Below are 25,408 nucleotides of genomic sequence, written 5' to 3' on the forward strand. Positions count from 1 at the left end.
CTAACTGCTGTGGTGCCGGTGTGCTGGTTTTCCTGTTTGGGTGTCGAGTCATTCACTTTATTGCAGTGTTTATTTTATGTTTTATTTATCCATTACTTGAGGGGGTGTTTTCATTACTTATACGTCAACGTGCTCCTTGTCCTCGATGAATGGAGTATCGGAGGGATTGTATATGTCCTCTGTCGTTCCTTATGTGGGGATCCATATAGGTTTCCTCGTGGGTTCTGGAGGTTTTGCCGCAGAACCGAAGTTCTCCTTTCCTAAGGGGTTTGGAGGTTCGGATGACCGCTCAATTCCAAGCTACCCAGATACGGGTCGGGGGTCAGGGATCCTCAGGCAGAGCTGATAGATGCATTAGCAGTGCCTTGGAGGTTCAAACTAGTTTACACCTTACTACATCTTTTGGCGATCCTAATTGCTCCATCGTGGCCACGAGGATGTGGTTTGCGGATCTGGTGGGGATGTCCTTATCTCCTCCATGGAGGTTACCTTGTCGCAGAGATCTGCTGGAACAGGGCCCCGTTGTCCATCAGAATCTACATTCTCTGAGGCTGACTGCGTGGCGATTGAACGCTTGGTCCTAGCCAAGAGAGGTTTTTCTGAGAGAGTGATTGATACTCTCATTCAAGCTAGAAAGCCTGTCGCTCGTCGCATCTATCATAAGGTGTGGAGGACCTACTTATTCTGGTGTGAAGAGCGGGGATTCCCCTGGCATAATGTCAGGATATCCAGGATTCTTTCCTTTCTCCAAGATGGTTTGGAGAAGGGACTTGCCGCTAATTCCTTAAAGGGACAGATTTCAGCTCTATCTGTGTTATTACACAAGAGGCTCGCTGAGCATCCTGATATAGTCTTTTGTTCAGGGTCTGTCTAGAATCAGGCCTGTGTTTAGACATTTCGCTCCTCCTTGCAGTTTAAATCTGGTTCTTAAGGTTTTGCAGAGAGCTCCGTTTGAGCCCATGCATTCAGTGGACATTAAGTTACTGTCTTGGAAGGTTCTTTTTCTACTGGCTATTGCTTCGGCATGCATAGTCTCTGAGATGGCGCCTTGCAATGTGAGCCTCCTTACCTAGATTTTCATGCTGACAAGGCTGTTCTTTGCACTGGCTTGGGTTGTCTCCCTAAGGTTATGTCTGATCGCAACATCAATCAGGAGATTGTGGTTCCTTCCTTTTGTCCTAATCCTTCTTCGAAGGAACAATTACTTCATAATCTGGATGTGGTTCAAGCTTTTAAATTCTATCTTCAGGCTGCAAAGAATTTTAGACAGACTTAGGCATTGTTTGTTGTCTATTCTGGGAAGCCAGAGGGCAGAAGGCTTCTTCCACTTCCCTATCTTTTTGGTTGAGGAGCATTATTCTCTTAGCATATTAAACAGCGGGACATACGCCTCCTCAGAGGATTACGGCTCATTCAACTAGAGCTGTGGCATCATCTTGGGCCTTCAAGAATGAGACCTCTTGGAGCAGATTTGTAGGGCGGCTACATGGTCCTCCTTACATACTTTTTCAAAGTTTTACAAATTTTACGTTTTTGCTTCAGCTGAAGCAGCTTTTGGAAGAGAGGTTTTGCAGGCTGTGGTGCCCTGAGAATAGGGTCTGCCTCTTTTTTACGCTTCCGGTTTTATTCAGTGTCCTCTAGAGCTTGGTTATATGTTTCCCACCAGTAAGGAATGAAGCTGTGGACTCTCCTCATATTAAGATGGAAAACATAAATTATGCTTACCTGATAATTTCCTTAAAGTAAGGGTAAAGTGAAAGAGGTGATAAAATATTAGTTTTTAATTTCTTCAAGCAAGAGTTTTTTGTTTTAAATGGTACCGGTGTGTACTATTTACTCTCAGTCAGCAGATGGATGAAGACTTCTGCCTGGAGGATGATGATCTTAGCATTTGTAACTAAGATCCAGTGCTGTTCCCACAGAAGCTGAGGGGTACAAGAAACTTCAGTGTGAGGAACGTTTTCATGCTATATAGCAGTGAGGTATGTTCAGTCATTTTTTCTGGAGAGACTGTGTATTTCAGAAAGGCTGATAGTATCCCCATGAGGGTAAGGGTAAGCAGTAATCCTAAGAGCTATAGAAAGGCATTACTAAGCTTGCATAAGGGGCTAATTAAAAAATGGTTGACACTGAGTTTTGAATGTTTGTGGGCAAACGTTTTTTGAACTGGGAGTGCTGTTAACGTTTTGTGGGCAATAACGTTTTTTGGGCAACTTTATTGAGGGTACATTTGGCTTATCTTTTGGGTCTCAGAACCCACATGGCTAGTTTTAAACTGCTCTGGTTCGTTTTTTTGAGGCTGTAGAGACATCGAGTGAGATGGGCGGGGCCTATTTTCGTGCCTCAGATGCGCAGTTGTTTTCACTCTGCAAGCAGCAAGCTCCAACTCCTGAGGGCCCTTGTGGATGTTTTGGGCCAAATCGAAGCTTTAACCCCATATTTACAATTCCTGTGGTCAGGTAGGTGCCACAGCAGGGCTGTGGCAAGCTGCTGGGGGTGTTTTTTTTTCAGATTTAGGCCTTATTTCAATCTGGTTTGCACAATAAAGGGTTAAATGTAAAATTTTCTTGTGGAGCAAACTTAACTACACATATTGAGTCTGCTATCAAAAATTTGAAAAATTTGGTGCATTTTAAAGCAGTTTTGCAGAACGTGTATGCTTTTTTTCTCTTAAAGACGCAGTACCGTTTTTTAAGATTGTTATTTTTTTCACTAAATAAAGTGTTTTCATGCTTGTTTGTAGTCATTACTAGCCTGTTAAACATGTCTGACATTGAGGAAAGTCATTGTTCAATATGTTTAGAAGCCATTGTGGAACCCCCACTTAGAATGTGTCCCTCATGCACTGAAAGGTCAATAAATTGCAAAGAACATATTTTAGCTACTAAAAGTATGTCGCAGGATGATTCTCAGTCAGAAGGGAATCGGTTTATGCCATCTAATTCTCCCCAAGTGTCACAACCATTAACTCCCGCACAAGCGACGCCAAGTACTTCTAGTGCATCTAATTCTTTCACCCTGCAAGATATGGCCGCAGTTATGAATATTACCCTCACAGATATTTTATCTAAGCTGCCTGGGTTGCAGGGGAAGCGCAGTAGGTCTGGTGTGAGAACAAATGCTGAGCCCTCTGACGCTTTATTAGCCATATCCGATGTCCCCTCCAATGTTCTGAGTTGGGGGTGAGGGATTTGCTGTCTGAGGGAGAGATTTCTGATTCAGGAAAGATGTTCCCTCAGACAGACTCAGATATGATGGCTTTTAAATTTAAACTAGAACACCTCCGCTTGTTGCTCAGGGAGGTTTTAACGACTCTGGATGATTGTGACCCTATTGTAGTTCCAGAGAAATTGTGTAAAATGGACAGATTTCTAGAGGTTCCTGCCTACACTGTTTTTCCGGTCCCTAAGAGGATTTCGGACATTGTTACTAAGGAGTGGGATAGACCAGACACCATGCGGGACTCGTGGCAGACGGTCCCTAAGGTGGAGGGAGCTATTTCTACCCTGGCTAAGCGTACAACTACACCTCTTGAGGACAGTTTTGCTTTCAAAGATCCTATGGATAAAAAATTAGAGGGTCTCCTAAAGAAAATATTTGTTCATCAGGGTTTTCTTCTCCAACCTATAGCGTGCATTGTTCCTGTAACTACTGCAGCTGCTTTTTGGTTCGAGGCTCTGGAGAAGGCTCTTCAGGTTGAGATCCCATTAGATGATATTCTGGATATAATTAGGGCTCTCAAGCTAGCTAATTCTTTCATTACAGATGCCGCTTTTCAACTGGCTAAATTAGCGGCAAAGAATTCAGGTTTTGCCATTTTAGCGCGTAGAGCGTTATGGCTTAAGTCCTGGTCGGCTGATGTGTCATCAAAATCTAAGCTGAAAGAGATAATTTCAGACATCACTGGAGGGAAAGGCCACGCTCTTCCTCAGGATAAGACAAATAAGATGAGGACCAAACAAAATAATTTTTGTTCCTTTTGAAACTTCAAAGGTGGTCCCTCTACCTCTTTCCCTGCTGCAAAGCAAGAGGGGAATTTTGCTCAATTCAAGTCAGTCTGGAGACCTAACCAGACTTGGAACAAAGGTAAACAGGCCAAGAAGTCCGCTGCTGCCACCAAGACAGCATGAAGGGGTAGCCCCCGATCCGGGACCGGATCTAGTAGGGGGCAGACTTTTAATTCGATGGGCAGAGACTCACTAGCATGCTTGCAAGGCACTCATAATTTTATTATTTACAATAATAATTGTAAATAATAAAATTATGAGTGCCTTGCAAGCATGCTAGTTGTCAAGTCTTTATTCTGGGTTTCCACCTGGCTCCACACTCAGCTCTATTTATCTTAATACTTAGGTTGATATCTTGAGATATTTATATCTCTGTCCCTATAAATGTGTATATGAGAGTGCTGAATTCCCTATCTTTTTTATAAGGACTACTTCTCCTTATTTTCTCCCTATTTATAATAGTTTGCAATATTTATATAGGGTCTGCACCTCTAGTTTGTCTTTACTACACAGAGCTAAAATATTGGTAAATGGCTCCCTTATCTCCATTTTTTATTTCATATGTTCTCTGTTATCGGTCGTAGAGATTTCTTCTCCTACCTCCCTTTTCAGATCGACAATATACTCTTATATACCATTACCTCTACTGATTCTCGTTTCAGTACTGGTTTGGCTATCTACTTTATGTAGATGAGTGTCTTAGGGTAAGTAAGTCTTATTTCTATTTCATGACACTCTAAGCTATGGTTGGGCACTTTATATGTAAAGTTCTAAATATATGTGTTAAACTTATATTTGCCATGATTCAGGATAATCAGTATTCCTTCTTTCAGACTGTCGGTTTCATATTTTTGGGAAAATGCATATGAATTATATTTTTCTTACCTTAAAAATTTTCAATTGACTTTTTTTCTAAATTGCGGGCTGTTAGGCACCAGTTTTTTCACATTATTTCAGTCTCACTTTTTAGTTGCTTCTGGTTTCTAGAGGCTTGTTTTGTTTTGCATTTTTCCCATTCCTGAAACTGTAATTTAAGGAATTTGATAATTTTGCTTTATATGTTGTTTTTTCTATTACATATTGCAAGATGTCACTACCTGACCCTGGATCAGAATCTACTTCTGGAAAGACGCTGCCTGATGTCGGTTTTACCAAAGCTAAGTGCATTTGTTGTAAACTTTTGGTAACTGTTCCTCCGGCTGTAGTTTGTTTTAGTTGTCACGATAAACTATCAAACGCTGATAATATTTCCATTAGTAATAATCCATTACCTGTTGTTGTTCCTTCAACATCTAATGTTCAGGATGTTCCTTTTAATGTAAGAGAATTTGTTTCTAATTCTATTCGGAAGGCTCTGTCTGTTATTCCTCCTTCTAGTAAACGTAAGAGGTCTTTTAAAACTTCTCATATTTCAGATGAATTTTTAAATGACCACCATCATTCTGACTTATCTATTTCTGATGAGGATCTATCTGGTTCAGAAGATTCTGCCTCAGATATTGACACTGATAAATCTTCATATTTGTTTAAGATGGAGTTTATTCGTTCTTTACTTAAAGAAGTGTTGATTGCATTAGATATGGAGGAGTCTAGTCCTCTTGATATTAAAACTAATAAGCGTTTAAATTCAGTTTTTAAACCTCATGTAGTTATTCCAGAAGTTTTTCCAGTTCCTGATGCTATTTCAGAAGTAATTTCTAGGGAATGGAATAGTTTGGGTACTTCATTTACTCCTTCACCAAGGTTTAAGAAATTGTACCCTTTGCCATCTGACAGATTAGAGTTTTGGGAAAAAATCCCCAAAGTTGATGGGGCTATCTCTACTCTTGCTAAACGTACTACTATTCCTACGGCAGATAGTACTTTGTTTAAGGATCCTTTAGATAGGAAGCTTGAATCTTTTCTAAGGAAGGCTTATTTATGTCCAGGTAATCTTCTTAGACCTGCTATTTCTTTGGCTGATGTTGCTGCAGCTTCCACCTTCTGGTTGGAGGCTTTAGTGCAACAAGTGTCAGACCATAATGCTTATAGCATTGTTAAACTTCTTCAACATGCTAATAACTTTGTTTGTGATGCCATTTTTGATATAATTAGAATTGATGTCAGGTATATGTCTTTTTAGCTATTTTAGCTAGAAGAGCTTTATGGCTTAAGTCTTGGAATGCAGATATGACTTCTCAGTCAACGTTGCTTTCTCTTTCTTTCCAAGGTAATAAATTATTTGGTTCTCAGTTGGATTCAATAATTTCAACTGTTACTGGGGGGAAGGGAGCCTTTTTTCCTCAGGACAAAAAAATCTAAAGGTAAATATAGGGCTGCTAATCGTTTTCGTTCCTTTCGTCAGAATAAGGAACAAAAGCCTGACCCTTCCCCTAAAGGAACAGTTTCCGTTTGGAAACCTTCTCCAGTCTGGAATAAATCCAAGCCTTTTAGAAAGTCAAAACCAGCTCCCAAATCTGCCCTCATTCCAGCACAGCTGGTAGGGGGCAGGTTATGATTTTTCAAAGATGTTTGGATCAATTCGATTCAGAGTCTTTGGATTCAGAACATTGTTTCACAAGGGTACAGAATAGGTTTCAAGGTAAGACCGCCTGTGAGAAGATTTTTTCTCTCACGCATTCCAGTAAACCCAGTAAAGGCTCAGGCGTTTCTGAAATGTGTTTCAGACCTAGAGTCGGCTGGGGTAATTGTGCCAGTTCCAGTTCTGGAACAGGGTCTGGGGTTTTACTCAAATCTGTTCATTGTACCAAAGAAGGAGAATTCCTTCAGACCAGTTCTGGATCTAAAAATATTGAATCGTTATGTAAGGATACCAACTTTCAAAATGGTGACTATAAGGACTATTCTGCCTTTTGTTCAGCAAGGGCATTATATGTCTACAATAGACTTACAGGATGCATATCTGCATATTCCAATCCATCCGGATCACTATCAGTTTCTGAGATTCTCTTTTCTAGACAAGCATTACCAGTTTGTTGCTCTTCTGTTTGGCCTAGCAACAGCTCCAAGGATCTTTTCAAAGGTTCTCGGTGCCCTTCTCTCTGTAATCAGAGAACAGGGTATTGCGGTATTTCCTTATTTGGACGATATCTTGGTACTTGCTCAGTCTTTACATTCTGCAGAATCTCATACAAATCATACGTGTTGTTTCTTCAAAGACATGGTTGGAGGATCAATTTACCAAAGAGTTCCTTGATTCCTCAGACAAGGGTAACCTTTTTGGGTTTCCAAATAGATTCAGTGTCCATGACTTTGTCTCTAACAGAAAAGAGACGTCTGAAATTGGTTTCAGCTTGTCGAAACCTTCAGTCTCAATCATTCCCTTCGGTAGCTTTGTGCATGGAAATTCTAGGTCTCATGACTGCTGCATCGGACGCGATCCCTTTTGCTCGTTTTCACATGAGACCTCTCCAGCTTTGTATGCTGAACCAATGGTGCAGGGATTTTACAAAGATATCACAATTAATATCCTTAAATCCCAATGTTCAATCTTCTCTGACTTGGTGGTTTAATTCAAGGGGCCTCTTTTGTTCTTTCAACCTGGACTGTGATCTCAACAGATGCGAGTCTTTCAGGTTGGGGAGCTGTATGGGGATCTCTGACAGCGCAGGGGGTTTGGGAATCTCAGGAGGCGAGATTACCAATCAACATTTTGGAACTCTGTGCGATTTTCAGAGCTCTTCAGTTCTGGCTTCTTCTGAAGAGAGAATCGTTTTTGTTTTCAGACAGACAATGTCACAACCGTGGCATATGTCAATCGTCAAGGTGGGACTCACAGTCCTCAGGCTATGAAAGAAGTATCTCAGATACTTGTATGGGCAGAATCCAGCTCCTGTCTAACTTCTGCGGTTCACATCCCAGGTATAGACAATTGGGAAGCGGATTATCTCAGTCGCCAAACGTTGCATCCGGGCGAATGGTCTCTTCACCCAGAGGTATTTCTTCAGATTGTTCAAATCTGGGGACTTCCAGAAATAGATCTGATGGCCTCTCATCTAAACAAAAAACTTCCCAGGTATCTGTCCAGATCCCAGGGATCATCAGGCGGAAGCGGTGGACGCGTTGTCACTTCCTTGGAATTATCAACCTGCTTATATCTTTCCGCCTCTAGTTCTTCTTCCAAAAGTGATTTCCAAAATCCTAATGGAGCGTTCGTTTGTACTGCTGGTGGCTCAAGCATGGCCACACAGGTTTTGGTATGCAGATCTCGTTCGGATGGCCAGTTGCCAACCTTGGACACTTCCGTTAAGGCCAGACCTTCTATCTCAAGGCCCATTTCTTCTATTAAGTGTGATCAGTCCACGGGTCATCATTACTTCTGGGATATTACTCCTCCCCAACAGGAAGTGCAAGAGGATTCACCCAGCAGAGCTGCATATAGCTCCTCCCCTCTACGTCACTCCCAGTCATTCTCTTGCACCCAACGACTAGATAGGATGTGTGAGAGGACTATGGTGATTATACTTAGTTTTATATCTTCAATCAAAAGTTTGTTATTTTAAAATAGCACCGGAGTGTGTTATTATCTCTCTGGCAGAGTTTGAAGAAGAATCTACCAGAGTTTTTGTTATGATTTTAGCCGGAGTAGTTAAGATCATATTGCTGTTTCTCGGCCATCTGAGGAGAGGTAAACTTCAGATCAGGGGACAGCGGGCAGATGAATCTGCATAGAGGTATGTAGCAGTTTTTATTTTCTGACAATGGAATTGATGAGAAAATCCTGCCATACCGATATAATGTCATGTATGTATACTTTACACTTCAGTATTCTGGGGAATGGTACTTCACTAGAATTACACTGTAAGAAATACATAAAGCTGTTTAATAACTAGAGATTATGTTTAACGTTTTTGCTGGAATGTAAAATCGTTTTCATTTACTGAGGTACTGAGTGAATAAATGTTTGGGCACTATTTTTCTACTTGGCAGTTGCTTAATCTGTTTTCTGACAGTTTCTGTTCTCCCTCACTGCTGTGTGTGAGGGGGAGGGGCCGTTTTTTTGGCGCTTTTACTACACATCAAATATTTCAGTCAGCAACTCATTGTATTCCCTGCATGATCCGGTTCATCTCTACAGAGCTCAGGGGTCTTCAAAACTTATTTTGAGGGAGGTAATTTCTCTCAGCAGAGCTGTGAGAATTATAGTTTGACTGAGATAAAAAACGTTTATTCTGTAATTTGTTTCCTGCTTTCAGAATTTGTTATCTTTGCTAATGGGATTAAACCTTTGCTAAAGTTGTGTTATTTACAAGGATTGAGGCTATAACTGTTTCAATTTATTAATTTCTCCAACATAGGTGTGTCCGGTCCACGGCGTCATCCTTACTTGTGGGATATTCTCTTCCCCAACAGGAAATGGCAAAGAGCCCAGCAAAGCTGGTCACATGATCCCTCCTAGGCTCCGCCTACCCCAGTCATTCTCTTTGCCGTTGTACAGGCAACATCTCCACGGAGATGGCTTAGAGTTTTTTAGTGTTTAACTGTAGTTTTTATTATTCAATCAAGAGTTTGTTATTTTAAAATAGTGCTGGTATGTACTATTTACTCTGAAACAGAAAAGAGATGAAGAATTCTGTTTGTATGAGGAAAATGATTTTAGCAACCGTTACTAAAATCCATGGCTGTTCCACACAGGACTGTTGAGAGGAATTAACTTCAGTTGGGGGAACAGTGAGCAGTCTTTTGCTGCTTGAGGTATGACACATTCTAACAAGACGATGTAATGCTGGAAGCTGTCATTTTCCCTATGGGATCCGGTAAGCCATTTTTATTCAGACAGTAAATAAGGGCTTCACAAGGGATTATTAAGACTGTAGACATTTTCTGGGCTAAATCGATCATATTTACACATATTTAGCCTTGAGGAATCATTTAATCTGGGTATTTTTTGTAAAATAATATCGGCAGGCACTGTTTTTGACACCTTATTCTATAGGGGCTTTCCCTAATCTTAGTCAGAGCCTCATTTTCGCGCCGGTATGGCGCACTTGTTTTTGAGAAAAGCATGACATGCAGCTGCATGTGTGTGGAGCTCTGATACATAGAAAAGTCTTTCTGAAGGCATCATTTGGTATCGTATTCCCCTTTGGGCTTGGTTGGGTCTCAGCAAAGCAGATTCCAGGGACTGTAAAGGGGTTAAATATAAAAACGGCTCCGGTTCCGTTATTTTAAGGGTTAAAGCTTCCAAATTTGGTGTGCAATACTTTTAAGGCTTTAAGACACTGTGGTGAAATTTTGGTGAATTTTGAACAATTCCTTCATACTTTTTCGCAATTGCAGTAATAAAGTGTGTTCAGTTTAAAATTTAAAGTGACAGTAACGATTTTATTTTAAAACGTTTTTTGTGCTTTGTTATCAAGTTTATGCCTGTTTAACATGTCTGAACTACCAGATAGATTGTGTTCTGACTGTGGGGAAGCCAAGGTTCCTTCTCATTTAAATAGATGTGATTTATGTCATAAAAAATTTAGTAAAAATGATGCCCAAGATGATTCCTCAAGTGAGGGGAGTAAGCATGGTACTGCATCATCCCCTCCTTCGTCTACACCAGTCTTGCCCATACAGGAGGCCCCTAGTACATCTAGCGCGCCAATACTCCTTACTATGCAACAATTAACGGCTGTAATGGATAATTCTATCAAAAACATTTTAGCCAATATGCCCACTTATCAGCGAAAGCGCGACTGCTCTGTTTTAGAAAATACTGAAGAGCATGAGGACGCTGATGATATTGTTTCTGAAGGGCCCCTACACCAGTCTGAGGGGGCCAGGGTGGTTTTGTCTGAGGGAGAAATTTCAGATTCAGGAAAAATTTCTCAACAAGCTGAACCTGATGTGATTACTTTTAAATTTAAGTTGGAACATCTCCGCGCTCTGCTTAAGGAGGTGTTATCCAATTTGGATGATTGGGATTATCTGGTCATTCCAGAAACACTATGTAAAATGGACAAGTTCCTAGAGGCCCCGGGGCCCCCCGAAGCTTTTCCTGTACCCAAGCGGGTGGCGTACATTGTTAATAAGGAATGGGACAGGCCCGGTATACCTTTCGTACCTCCCCCCATATTTAAAAAATTGTTTCCTATAGTCGACCCCAGAAAGGACTTATGGCAGACAGTCCCCAAGGTCGAGGGGGCGGTTTCTACTCTAAACAAGCGCACCACTATACCCATAGAAGATAGTTGTGCTTTCCAAGATCCTATGGATAAAAAATTAGAAGGTTTGCTAAAAAAGATGTTTGTTCAGCAAGGTTACCTTCTACAACCAATTGCATGCATTGTCCCTGTCACTACAGCCGCGTGTTTCTGGTTCGATGAGCTAGAAAAGGCGATTATTAGTAATTCTTCTTCTTATGAGGAGATTATGGACAGAATTCGTGCTCTTAAATTGGCTAATTCTTTCACCCTAGACGCCACCTTGCAATTGGCTAGGTTAGCGGCGAAAAATTCTGGGTTTGCTATTGTGGCGCGCAGAGCGCTTTGGTTAAAATCTTGGTCAGCGGATGCGTCTTCCAAGAACAAATTGCTTGACATTCCTTTCAAGGGGAAAACACTGTTTGGTCCTGACTTGAAAGAGATTATCTCTGATATCACTGGGGGCAAGGGCCACGCCCTTCCTCAGGATAGGTCTTTCAAGGCCAAAAATAAACCTAATTTTCGTCCCTTTCGCAGAAACGGACCAGCCCCAAGTGCTACGTCCTCTAAGCAGGAGGGTAATACTTCTCAAGCCACTCCAGCCTGGAGACCAATGCAAGGCTGGAACAAAGGAAAGCAGGCCAAGAAACCTGCCACTGCTCCCAAGACAGCATGAGATGCGGGCCCCCGATCCGGGACCGGATTTGGTGGGGGGCAGACTCTCTCTCTTCACTCAGGCTTGGGCAAGAGATGTTCTGGATCCTTGGGCGCTAGAAATAGTCTCCCAAGGTTATCTTCTGGAAGTGATTCATCCTGTTCCATTAAAAGAACGAGGGATGGGGTTCTACTCCAATCTGTTCGTAGTTCCCAAAAAAGAGGGAACGTTCAGACCAATCTTAGATCTCAAGATCCTAAACAAGTTTCTCAAGGTTCCATCGTCCAAAATGGAAACCATTCGAACAATCCTTCCATCCAGGAAGGTCAATTCTTGACCACGGTGGATTTAAAGGATGCGTATTTACATATTCCTGTCCACAAGGAACATCATCGGTTCCTAAGGTTCGCATTCCTGGACAAGCATTACCAGTTCGTGGCGCTTCCTTTCGGATTAGCCACTGCTCCAAGGATTTTCACAAAGGTACTAGGGTCCCTTCTGGCGGTGCTAAGACCAAGGGGCATTGCTGTAGTACCTTACTTGGACGACATTCTGATTCAGGCGTCGTCCCTTCCTCAAGCAAAGGCTCACACGGACATAGTCCTGGCCTTTCTCAGATCTCACGGATGGAAAATGAACGTGGAAAAGAGTTCTCTATCTCCGTCGACAAGAGTTCCCTTCTTGGGAACAATAATAGACTCCTTAGAAATGAGGATTTTTCTGACAGAGACCAGAAAAACAAAACTTCTAAACTCTTGTCGGATACTTCATTCCGTTCCTCTTCCTTCCATAGCGCAGTGCATGGAAGTGATAGGTTTGATGGTAGCGGCAATGGACATAGTTCCTTTTGCGCGCATTCATCTAAGACCATTACAACTGTGTATGTTCAGTCAGTGGAATGGGGACTATACAGACTTGTCTCCGAAGATACAAGTAAATCAGAGGACCAGAGACTCACTCCGTTGGTGGCTGTCCCTGGACAACCTGTCACAAGGGGTGACCTCCCGCAGACCAGAGTGGTCATTGTCACGACCGACGCCAGTCTAATGGGCTGGGGCGCGGTCTGGGGATCCCTGAAAGCTCAGGGTCTTTGGTCTCGGGAAGAATCTCTTCTACCGATAAGTATTCTGGAACTGAGAGCGATATTCAATGCTCTCAAGGCTTGGCCTCAGCTAGCGAGGGCCAAGTTCATACGGTTTCAATCAGACAACATGACGACTGTTGCGTACATCAACCATCAGGGGGGAACAAGGAGTTCCCTGGCGATGGAAGAAGTGACCAAAATCATTCAATGGGCGGAGACTCGCTCCTGCCACCTGTCTGCAATCCACATCCCAGGAGTGGAAAATTGGGAAGCGGATTTTCTGAGTTGTCAGACATTGCATCCGGGGGAGTGGGAACTCCATCCGGAACTCTTTGCCCAAATCACTCAACTGTGGGGCATTCCAGACATGGATCTGATGGCCTCTCGTCAGAACTTCAAGGTTCCTTGCTACGGGTCCAGATCCAGGGATCCCAAGGCGACTCTAGTAGATGCACTAGTAGCACCTTGGACCTTCAAACTAGCTTATGTATTCCCGCCGTTTCCTCTCATCCCCAGGCTGGTAGCCAGGATCAATCAGGAGAGGGCGTCGGTGATCTTGATAGCTCCTGCGTGGCCACGCAGGACTTGGTATGCAGATCTGGTGAATATGTCATCGGCTCCACCATGGAAGCTACCTTTGAGACGAGACCTTCTTGTTCAAGGTCCGTTCGAACATCCGAATCTGGTCCCACTCCAGCTGACTGCTTGGAGATTGAACGCTTGATCTTATCAAAGCGAGGGTTCTCAGATTCTGTTATTGATACTCTTGTTCAGGCCAGAAAGCCTGTAACTAGAAAAATTTACCACAAAATTTGGAAAAAATATATCTGTTGGTGTGAATCTAAAGGATTCCCTTGGGACAAGGTTAAGATTCCTAAGATTCTATCCTTCCTTCGAGAAGGATTAGAAAAAGGATTATCTGCAAGTTCCTTGATGGGACAGATTTCTGCCTTGTCTGTGTTACTTCACAAAAAGCTGGCAGCTGTGCCAGATGTTCAAGCCTTTGTTCAGGCTCTGGTTAGAATCAAGCCTGTTTACAAACCTTTGACTCCTCCTTGGAGTCTCAACTTAGTTCTTTCAGTTCTTCAGGGGGTTCCGTTTGAACCCTTACATTCCGTTGATATTAAGTTATTATCTTGGAAAGTTTTGTTTTTGGTTGCAATTTCTTCTGCTAGAAGAGTTTCAGAATTATCTGCTCTGCAGTGTTCTCCTCCTTATCTGGTGTTCCATGCAGATAAGGTGGTTTTACGTACCAAAAGTTGTTTCTAACAAAAACATTAACCAGGAGATAGTCGTGCCTTCTCTGTGTCCGAAACCAGTTTCGAAGAAGGAACGTTTGTTGCACAATTTGGATGTTGTTCGCGCTCTAAAATTCTATTTAGATGCTACAAAGGATTTTAGACAAACATCTTCCTTGTTTGTTGTTTATTCTGGTAAAAGGAGAGGTCAAAAAGCAACTTCTACCTCTCTCTCCTTTTGGATTAAAAGCATCATCAGATTGGCTTACGAGACTGCCGGACGGCAGCCTCCTGAAAGGATCACAGCTCCTTCCACTAGGGCTGTGGCTTCCACATGGGCCTTCAAGAACGAGGCTTCTGTTGATCAGATATGTAGGGCAGCGACTTGGTCTTCACTGCACACTTTTACCAAATTTTACAAGTTTGATACTTTTGCTTCTTCTGAGGCTATTTTTGGGAGAAAGGTTTTGCAAGCCGTGGTGCCTTCCATTTAGGTGACCTGATTTGCTCCCTCCCTTCATCCGTGTCCTAAAGCTTTGGTATTGGTTCCCACAAGTAAGGATGACGCCGTGGACCGGACACACCTATGTTGGAGAAAACAGAATTTATGTTTACCTGATAAATTACTTTCTCCAACGGTGTGTCCGGTCCACGGCCCGCCCTGGTTTTTTAATCAGGTCTGACAATTTATTTTCTTTAACTACAGTCACCACGGTACCATATGGTTTCTCCTATGCAAATATTCCTCCTTAACGTCGGTCGAATGACTGGGGTAGGCGGAGCCTAGGAGGGATCATGTGACCAGCTTTGCTGGGCTCTTTGCCATTTCCTGTTGGGGAAGAGAATATCCCACAAGTAAGGATGACGCCGTGGACCGGACACACCGTTGGAGAAAGTAATTTATCAGGTAAACATAAATTCTGTTTTTCAACTGTCATAGATCTTCTGTGCTTCTTAAAGGCACAGTACGTTTTAATATTATTCTAATTGAATTGTATTTCCAAGTTACAAGTTTATTTGCTAGTGTGTTAAACATGTCTGATTCAGAGGATGATACCTGTGTCATTTGTTGCAATGCCAAAGTGGAGCCCAATAGAAATTTATGTACTAACTGTATTGATGCTACTTTAAATAAAAGTCAATCTGTACAAATTGAACAAATTTCACCAAACAACGAGGGGAGAGTTATGCCGACTAACTCGCCTCACATGTCAGTACCTACATCTCCCGCTCAGAGGGAGGTGCGTGATATTGTAGCGCCGAGTACATCTGGGCGGCCATTACAAATCACATTACAGGATATGGCTACTGTTATGACTGAGGTTTTGGCTAAATTACCAGAGCTAAGAGGTAAGCGTGATCACTCTGGGGTGAGAACAGAGTGCGCTGATAATATTAGGGCCATGTCAGACACTGCATCACAGGTGGCAGAACATGAGGACGGAGAGCTTCATTCTGTGGGTGACGGTTCTGATCCAAACAGACTGGATTCAGATATTTCAAATTTTAAATTTAAACTGGAAAACCTCCGTGTATTACTAGGGGAGGTGTTAGCGGCTCTGAATGATTGTAACACAGTTGCAATACCAGAGAAAATGTGTAGGTTGGATAAATATTTTGCGGTACCGACGAGTACTGAGGTTTTTCCTATACCTAAGAGACTTACTGAAATTGTTACTAAGGAGTGGGATAGACCCGGTGTGCCGTTCTCACCCCCTCCGATATTTAGAAAAATGTTTCCAATAGACGCCACCACAAGGGACTTATGGCAAACGGTCCCTAAGGTGGAGGGAGCAGTTTCTACCTTAGCTAAGCGTACCACTATCCCGGTGGAGGATAGCTGTGCTTTTTCAGATCCAATGGATAAAAAGTTAGAGGGTTACCTTAAGAAAATGTTTGTTCAACAAGGTTTTATATTGCAACCCCTTGCATGCATTGCGCCGATCACGGCTGCAGCGGCATTCTGGATTGAGTCTCTGGAAGAGAACATTGGTTCAGCTACTCTGGACGACATTACGGACAGGCTTAGAGTCCTTAAACTAGCTAATTCATTCATTTCGGAGGCCGTAGTACATCTTACTAAACTTACGGCGAAGAATTCAGGATTCGCCATTCAGGCACGCAGGGCGCTGTGGCTAAAATCCTGATCAGCTGATGTTACTTCTAAGTCTAAATTGCTTAATATACCTTTCAAAGGGCAGACCTTATTCGGGCCCGGGTTGAAAGAGATTATCGCTGACATTACAGGAGGTAAAGGCCATGCCCTGCCTCAGGACAAAGCCAAAGCCAAGACTAGACAGTCTAATTTTCGTTCCTTTCGTAATTTCAAAGCAGGAGCAGCATCAACTTCCTCTGCACCAAAACAGGAAGGAGCTGTTGCTCGCTACAGACAAGGCTGGAAACCTAACCAGTCCTGGAACAAGGGCAAGCAGACTAGGAAACCTGCTGCTGCCCCTAAAACAGCATGAATTGAGGGCCCCCGATCCGGGATCGGATCTAGTGGGGGGCAGACTTTCTCTCTTCGCCCAGGCTTGGGCAAGAGATGTTCAGGATCCCTGGGCGCTAGAGATAATATCTCAGGGATACCTTCTGGACTTCAAATACTCTCCTCCAAGAGAGAGATTTCATCTGTCAAGATTGTCAACAATCCAGACAAAGAAAGAGGCGTTTCTACGCTGCGTACAAGAGCTTTTGTTAATGGGAGTAATCCATCCAGTTCCACGATCGGAACAGGGACAGGGGTTTTACTCAAATCTGTTTGTGGTTCCCAAAAAAGAGGGAACTTTCAGACCAATCCTGGACTTAAAGATCCTAAACAAATTCCTAAGAGTTCCATCGTTCAAGATGGAGACTATTCGGACAATTTTACCTATGATCCAAGAGGGTCAGTACATGACCACTGTAGATTTAAAAGATGCTTACCTTCACATACCGATTCACAAAGATCATTATCGGTACCTAAGGTTTGCCTTCCTAGACAGGCATTACCAGTTTGTGGCTCTTCCATTCGGATTGGCTACAACTCCAAGAATCTTCACAAAGGTTCTGGGTGCTCTTCTGGCGGTACTAAGACCGCGGGGAATCTCGGTAGCTCCATACCTAGACGACATTCTGATACAAGCTTCAAGCTTTCAAACTGCCAAGTCTCATACAGAGTTAGTGCTGGCATTTCTAAGCTCACATGGATGGAAGGTGAACGAAAAGTTCACTCGTTCCACTCACAAGAGTTCCCTTCCTGGGGACTCTTATAGATTCTGTAGAAATGAAGATTTACCTGACAGAGGACAGGCTAACAAGACTTCAAAGTGCTTGCCGCACCCTTCATTCCATTCAACACCCGTCAGTGGCTCAATGCATGGAGGTAATCGGCTTAATGGTAGCGGCAATGGACATAGTACCCTTTGCACGCTTACACCTCAGACCACTGCAACTGTGCATGCTAAGTCAGTGGAATGGGGATTACTCAGACTTATCCCCTTCTCTGAATCTGGATCAAGAGACCAGAAATTCTCTTCTATGGTGGCTTTCTCGGCCACATCTGTCCAGGGGGATGCCATTCAGCAGACCAGACTGGACAATTGTAACAACAGACGCCAGCCTTCTAGGTTGGGGTGCCGTCTGGAATTCTCTGAAGGCTCAGGGACAATGGAGTCAGGAGGAGAGTCTCCTGCCAATAAACATTCTGGAATTGAGAGCAGTTCTCAATGCCCTCCTGGCTTGGCCCCAGTTGACAACTCGGGGGTTCATCAGGTTTCAGTCGGACAACATCACGACTGTAGCTTACATCAACCATCAGGGAGGGACAAGAAGCTCCCTAGCTATGATGGAAGTATCAAAGATAATTCGCTGGGCAGAGTCTCACTCTTGCCACCTGTCAGCAATCCACATCCCGGGAGTGGAGAACTGGGAGGCGGATTTCTTAAGTCGTCAGACTTTTCATCCGGGGGAGTGGGAACTTCATCCGGAGGTCTTTGCCCAAATACTTCGACGTTGGGGCAAACCAGAGATAGATCTCATGGCGTCTCGACAGAACGCCAAGCTTCCTCGTTACGGGTCCAGATCCAGGGATCCAGGAGCAGTCCTGATAGATGCTCTGACAGCACCTTGGGACTTCAGGATGGCTTACGTGTTTCCACCCTTCCCGTTACTTCCTCGATTGATTGCCAGAATCAAACAAGAGAGAGCATCAGTGATTCTAATAGCACCTGCGTGGCCACGCAGGACTTGGTATGCAGACCTGGTGGACTTGTCATCCTGTCCACCTTGGTCTCTACCTCTGAAACAGGACCTTCTGATACAGGGTCCCTTCAAACATCAAAATCTAACTTCTCTGAAGCTGACTGCTTGGAAATTGAACGCTTGATTTTATCAAGACGTGGGTTTTCTGAGTCAGTTATTGATACCTTAATACAGGCTAGGAAACCTGTTACCAGAAAGATTTACCATAAGATATGGCGTAAATACCTATATTGGTGTGAATCCAAAGGTTACTCTTGGAGTAAGGTTAGGATTCCTAGGATATTGTCTTTTCTACAAGATGGTTTAGAAAAGGGTTTATCTGCTAGTTCATTAAATGGACAGATCTCAGCTCTGTCCATTCTGTTACACAAACGTCTGTCAGAAGTTCCTGACGTCCACGCTTTTTGTCAGGCTTTGGCCAGGATTAAGCCTGTGTTTAAAACTGTTGCTCCACCATGGAGTTTAAACCTTGTTCTTAATGTTTTACAGGGCGTTCCGTTTGAACCCCTTCATTCCATTGATATAAAGTTGTTATCTTGGAAAGTTCTATTTTTAATGGCTATTTCCTCGGCTCGAAGAGTCTCTGAATTATCAGCCTTACATTGTGATTCTCCTTATTTGATTTTTCATTCGGATAAGGTAGTCCTGCGTACTAAACCTGGGTTCTTACCTAAGGTAGTTACTAACAGGAATATCAATCAAGAGATAGTTGTTCCTTCTTTATGCCCAAATCCTTCTTCAAAGAAGGAACGTCTACTGCACAACCTGGATGTAGTCCGTGCTCTAAAATTTTACTTACAGGCAACTAAGGAATTTCGACAAACGTCTTCTCTGTTTGTCATTTACTCTGGGCAGAGGAGAGGTCAAAAAGCTTCCGCTACCTCTCTTTCTTTTTGGCTTCGTAGCATAATTCGTTTAGCTTATGAGACTGCTGGACAGCAGCCTCCTGAAAGAATTACAGCTCATTCTACTAGAGCTGTGGCTTCCACTTGGGCCTTCAAGAATGAGGCCTCTGTTGAACAGATTTGCAAGGCTGCAACTTGGTCTTCGCTTCATACTTTTTCCAAATTTTACAAATTTGACACTTTTGCTTCATCGGAGGCTATTTTTGGGAGAAAGGTTCTTCAGGCAGTGGTTCCTTCTGTATAAAGAGCCTGCCTATCCCTCCCGTCATCCGTGTACTTTTGCTTTGGTATTGGTATCCCAGAAGTAATGATGACCCGTGGACTGATCACACTTAATAGAAGAAAACATAATTTATGCTTACCTGATAAATTCCTTTCTTCTGTAGTGTGATCAGTCCACGGCCCGCCCTGTTTTTAAGGCAGGTAAATATTTTTTAATTTATACTCCAGTCACCACTTCACCCTTGGCTTTTCCTTTCTCGTTGGTCCTTGGTCGAATGACTGGGAGTGACGTAGAGGGGAGGAGCTATATGCAGCTCTGCTGGGTGAATCCTCTTGCACTTCCTGTTGGGGAGGAGTAATATCCCAGAAGTAATGATGACCCGTGGACTGATCACACTACAGAAGAAAGGAATTTATCAGGTAAGCATAAATTATGTTTTTTCCATCAGGATCTCAAATCATTAAATTTGAAGGTATGGAGATTGAACGCTTAATACTTAGTCATAGAGGTTTCTCTGACTCGGTGATTAATACTATGTTACAGGCTCGTAAATCTGTCTCTAGAAAGATCTATTACCGAGTTTGGAAGACTTACATTTCTTGGTGTTCTCATAAATTCTCTTGGCATTCTTTTAGAATTCCTAGAATTTTACAATTTCTTCAGGATGGTTTGGATAAGGGTTTGTCTGCAAGTTCCTTGAAGGACAAATCTCTGCTCTTTCTGTTCTTTTTCACAGAAAAATTGCTAATCATCCTGATATTCATTGTTTTGTACAAGCTTTGGTTCGTATAAAACCTGTCATTAAATCAATTTCTCCTCCTTGGAGTTTGAATTTGGTTCTGAGGGCTCTTCAAGCTCCTCCGTTTGAACCTATGCATTCATTGGACATTAAATTACTTTCTTGGAAAGTTTTGTTCCTTTTGGCGATCTCTTCTGCCAGAAGAGTCTCTGAATTATCTGCTCTTTCTTGTGAGTCTCCTTTTCTGATTTTTCATCAGGATAAGGCGGTGTTGCGAACTTCTTTTGAATTTTTACCTAAAGTTGTGAATTCCAACAACATTAGTAGGGAAATTGTGGTTCCTTCATTATGTCCTAATCCTAAGAATTCTAAGGAGAAATCGTTGCATTCTTTGGATGTTGTTAGAGCTTTGAAATATTATGTTGAAGCTACTAAAGATTTCCGAAAGACTTCTAGTCTATTTGTTATCTTTTCCGGTTCTAGAAAAGGCCAGAAAGCTTCTGCCATTTCTTTGGCATCTTGGTTGAAATCTTTAATTCATCTTGCCTATGTCGAGTCGGGTAAAACTCCGCCTCAAAGGATTACAGCTCATTCTACTAGGTCAGTTTCTACTTCCTGGGCGTTTAGGAATGAAGCTTCGATTGATCAGATTTGCAAAGCAGCAACTTGGTCCTCTTTGCATACTTTTACTAAATTCTACCATTTTGATGTATTTTCTTCTTCTGAAGCAGTTTTTGGTAGAAAAGTACTTCAGGCAGCGGTTTCAGTTTGAATCTTCTGTTTCTGTTTTTCATTAAACTTTATTTTGGGTGTGGATTATTTTCAGCAGGAATTGGCTGTCTTTATTTTATCCCTCCCTCTCTAGTGACTCTTGCGTGGAAAGATCCACATCTTGGGTAATCATTATCCCATACGTCACTAGCTCATGGACTCTTGCTAATTACATGAAAGAAAACATAATTTATGTAAGAACTTACCTGATAAATTCATTTCTTTCATATTAGCAAGAGTCCATGAGGCCCGCCCTTTTTTGTGGTGGTTATGATTTTTTTGTATAAAGCACAATTATTCCAATTCCTTATTTTATATGCTTTCGCACTTTTTTCTTATCACCCCACTTCTTGGCTATTCGTTAAACTGAATTGTGGGTGTGGTGAGGGGTGTATTTATAGGCATTTTGAGGTTTGGGAAACTTTGCCCCTCCTGGTAGGAATGTATATCCCATACGTCACTAGCTCATGGACTCTTGCTAATATGAAAGAAATGAATTTATCAGGTAAGTTCTTACATAAATTATGTTTTTCTACACTGGTTTCACTTAATGTAAATAATACATAGAACTTTTTGATTGCCAGGCTGCAGTCATTGTGAGAATGATGTTAATTGTATAAGTGCTCTGTTTCCTTCTGTCTTTCTTTCCTTCCTATTTTGTATATATACAAAAAGCCTTAACGGGTCATTCCAGCTCCAGCCAAAATTGAAATCCGCATGGATGCATTTCAGTTTTGAATAGAAGCATTTTTATAATATACACGTATTAGCAAAAACGCTTCTAATAAAAGCTATAGCTGTTTCAAAAGTGTATTTAAGTATGCACCGTGCACCAGCATTTTAAAGACAGCACTTGCTCAGAGACCTTAAAATGCTTGTAACATCTGGTGCTCTAAGCAGCTGCAGTATTTATAATGCTGGTTCAGAGTGAATATCTATCTCTGCTTCATATGCATGTGCAGAGAAAAATGTTAACACTAAAACAGTGATAACTTTTACTAAAAGTATTTTTGCCAGTACATGTAATTCATCTATGTGCATTTACATTTTGACCGGAATGTCCCTTTTAATAAACTGAAGTTAAAGGGACAGTAAACCTAAAAAATAATGTTATATAATTCTGCACATAGTGCAGAATTATATAACATTATTTAGGTGCTATAGCTATAAAACCCTTTTTTCACTTTTAATATTTAAAAAACATACCGCTTTTACAGACCTGCTCTCTGCTGAGCGGGTCTGTTTTTTTTAGTCAGCGCATCAGGCCAGCTGTATAGTCACAGCCCGGCCCGACCGCGCCATAGCATTAAGTGAAGCTCGCTCCTGCTGTCAGACAGAGCAGGAGCGAGCTGCACTTAGTCTTATGGCGCGGTCGGGCCGGGCTGTGAATATACAGCTGGCCCGATGCGCTGACTAAAAAAAACAGACCCGCTCAGCAGAGAGCAGAGAGCGGGTCTGTAAAAGCGGTATGTTTTTTAAATATTAAAAGTGAAAAAAGGGTTTTATAGCTATAGCACCTAAATAATGTTATATAATATTATTTTTTAGGTTTACTGTCCCTTTAACTCATAACTGATCAAGAGTAAGGAGTTAATGAGAGGCCTCTCATTTACAAAAGTAGAACAGACCCAATTTTTTTTTACAGGAGTTTGACTATGTTTATGCTTTCAAAAAATCTATTTCTTTTCTAAGATATGGTGAGTCCACGGCATCCTTAATTACTGTTGGGAGTATCACTCCTGACCAGCAGGAAGAGGCAAAGAGCACCACAGCCATGCTGTTAAGTATCACTCCCCTTCCCACAAACCCCAGTCATTCTCTTTGCCTCTGTTCATGGAGGAGGTGAAGTTTATGGTGTCTGAAGACTGGCACTGGAAGCTGCAGATTCTGGGACTTAGCATATCCTTGGAAAGGATATCAATGAGGCAGAGTGCATGCACTTTTCTCTTGTTAAGTGTATCCAGTCCACGGATCATCCATTACTTATGGAATATATTCTCCTTCCCAACGGGAAGTTGCAAGAGTCCACCCACAGCAAAGCTGCTATATAGCTCCTCCCCTAACTGCCATATTCAGTCATTCTCTTGCAAGCCTCAACATAGGTCGTGAGAGTCTGTGGTGATTTATACTTAGTTTATTCTTCAATCAAAAGTTTGTTATTTTTAAATGGCACCGGAGTGTGCTGTTTATCTCAGGAAGTATTTGGAAGAAGAATCTGCCTGCGTTTTTCTATGATCTTAGCAGACGTAACTGAGATCCATTTGCTGTTCTCACACATTCTGAGGAGTGAGGTACTTCAGAGGGGGAATGGCGTGCAGGTTTTCCTGCAGATAAGGTATGTGCAGTAAAATATTTTTCTAGGAATGGAATTGACTAAGAAAATACTGCTGATACCGAAGTAATGTAAGTAAAGCCTTAAATGCAGCGATAGCGACTGGTATCAGGCTTATTAATAGAGATACATACTCTTATAAAAATGTGTTTTAAAACATTTGCTGGCATGTTTAATCGTTTTTTAACGTACATTGGTGATAACACTGTAATGTTGGTATAGCCTTAAATGCAGTAAAAGTGACTGGTATCAGGCTTATTAATAGAGATACATACTCTTGTAAAAATGTGTTTTAAAACGTTTGCTGGCATGTTTAATCGTTTTTTAACATATGTTTGGTGATAAAACTTATTGGGGCCTAAGTTTTTTCCACATGGCTGGCTTAAATTTTGCATAGAAACAGTTAACTGAAGCTTCCCACTGTTGTAATATGAGTGGGAGGGGCCTAATTTAGCGCTTTTTTTGCACAGTTAAAATTACAAAAACATAATTTATGTAAGAACTTACCTGATAAATTCATTTCTTTCATATTAACAAGAGTCCATGAGCTAGTGACGTATGGGATATACATTCCTACCAGGAGGGGCAAAGTTTCCCAAACCTTAAAATGCCTATAAATACACCCCTCACCACACCCACAAATCAGTTTAACGAATAGCCAAGAAGTGGGGTGATAAGAAAAAAAGTGCGAAGCATATAAAATAAGGAATTGGAATAATTGTGCTTTATACAAAAAAATCATAACCACCACAAAAAAGGGTGGGCCTCATGGACTCTTGTTAATATGAAAGAAATGAATTTATCAGGTAAGTTCTTACATAAATTATGTTTTCTTTCATGTAATTAACAAGAGTCCATGAGCTAGTGACGTATGGGATAATGACTACCCAAGATGTGGATCTTTCCACACAAGAGTCACTAGAGAGGGAGGGATAAAATAAAGACAGCCAATTCCTGCTGAAAATAATCCACACCCAAAATAAAGTTTAACAAAAAACATAAGCAGAAGATTCAAACTGAAACCGCTGCCTGAAGAACTTTTCTACCAAAAACTGCTTCAGAAGAAGAAAACACATCAAAATGGTAGAATTTAGTAAAAGTATGCAAAGAGGACCAAGTTGCTGCTTTGCAGATCTGGTCAACCGAAGCTTCATTCCTAAACGCCCAGGAAGTAGATACTGACCTAGTAGAATGAGCTGTAATTCTCTGAGGCGGAATTTTACCCGACTCAACATAGGCAAGATGAATTAAAGATTTTAACCAAGATGCCAAAGAAATGGCAGAAGCTTTCTGGCCTTTCCTAGAACCGGAAAAGATAACAAATAGACTAGAAGTCTTACGGAAAGATTTCGTAGCTTCAACATAATATTTCAAAGCTCTAACAACATCCAAAGAATGCAATGATTTCTCCTTAGAATTCTTAGGATTAGGGCATAATGAAGGAACCACAATTTCTCTACTAATGTTGTTGGAATTCACAACTTTAGGTAAAAATTCAAAAGAAGTTCGCAACACCGCCTTATCCTGATGAAAAATCAGAAAAGGAGACTCACACGAAAGAGCAGATAATTCAGAAACTCTTCTAGCAGAAGAGATGGCCAAAAGGAACAAAACTTTCCAAGAAAGTAATTTAATGTCCAATGAATGCATAGGTTCAAACGGAGGAGCTTGAAGAGCTCCCAGAACCAAATTCAAACTCCAAGGAGGAGAAATTGACTTAATGACAGGTTTTATACGAACCAAAGCTTGTACAAAACAATGAATATCAGGAAGAATAGCAATCTTTCTGTGAAAAAGAACAGAAAGAGCGGAGATTTGTCCTTTCAAAGAACTTGCGGACAAACCCTTATCTAAACCATCCTGAAGAAACTGTAAAATTCTCGGTATTCTAAAAGAATGCCAAGAAAAATGATGAGAAAGACACCAAGAAATATAAGTCTTCCAGACTCTATAATATATCTCTCGAGATACAGATTTACGAGCCTGTAACATAGTATTAATCACAGAGTCAGAGAAACCTCTATGACCAAGAATCAAGCGTTCAATCTCCATACCTTTAAATTTAAGGATTTCAGATCCGGATGG

General features: G+C 41.8%; 1 protein-coding gene across 1 annotated transcript in view; it reads left to right on the forward strand.

Annotated features, from left to right (window-relative positions):
- PIK3CA (phosphatidylinositol-4,5-bisphosphate 3-kinase catalytic subunit alpha) overlaps positions 1-25,408 on the forward strand; it is a 369,462-nt gene that overhangs the window by 169,048 nt on the left and 175,006 nt on the right. Inside the window, exon 10 of the mRNA XM_053710159.1 lies at positions 3,451-3,476. Coding sequence (XP_053566134.1) covers positions 3,451-3,476 — 26 coding nt within the window. The remainder of the gene's footprint in view (positions 1-3,450; positions 3,477-25,408) is intronic.

The sequence above is a fragment of the Bombina bombina genome, chromosome 4 (assembly GCF_027579735.1).
Source record: "Bombina bombina isolate aBomBom1 chromosome 4, aBomBom1.pri, whole genome shotgun sequence".
NCBI lineage: Eukaryota > Metazoa > Chordata > Amphibia > Anura > Bombinatoridae > Bombina > Bombina bombina.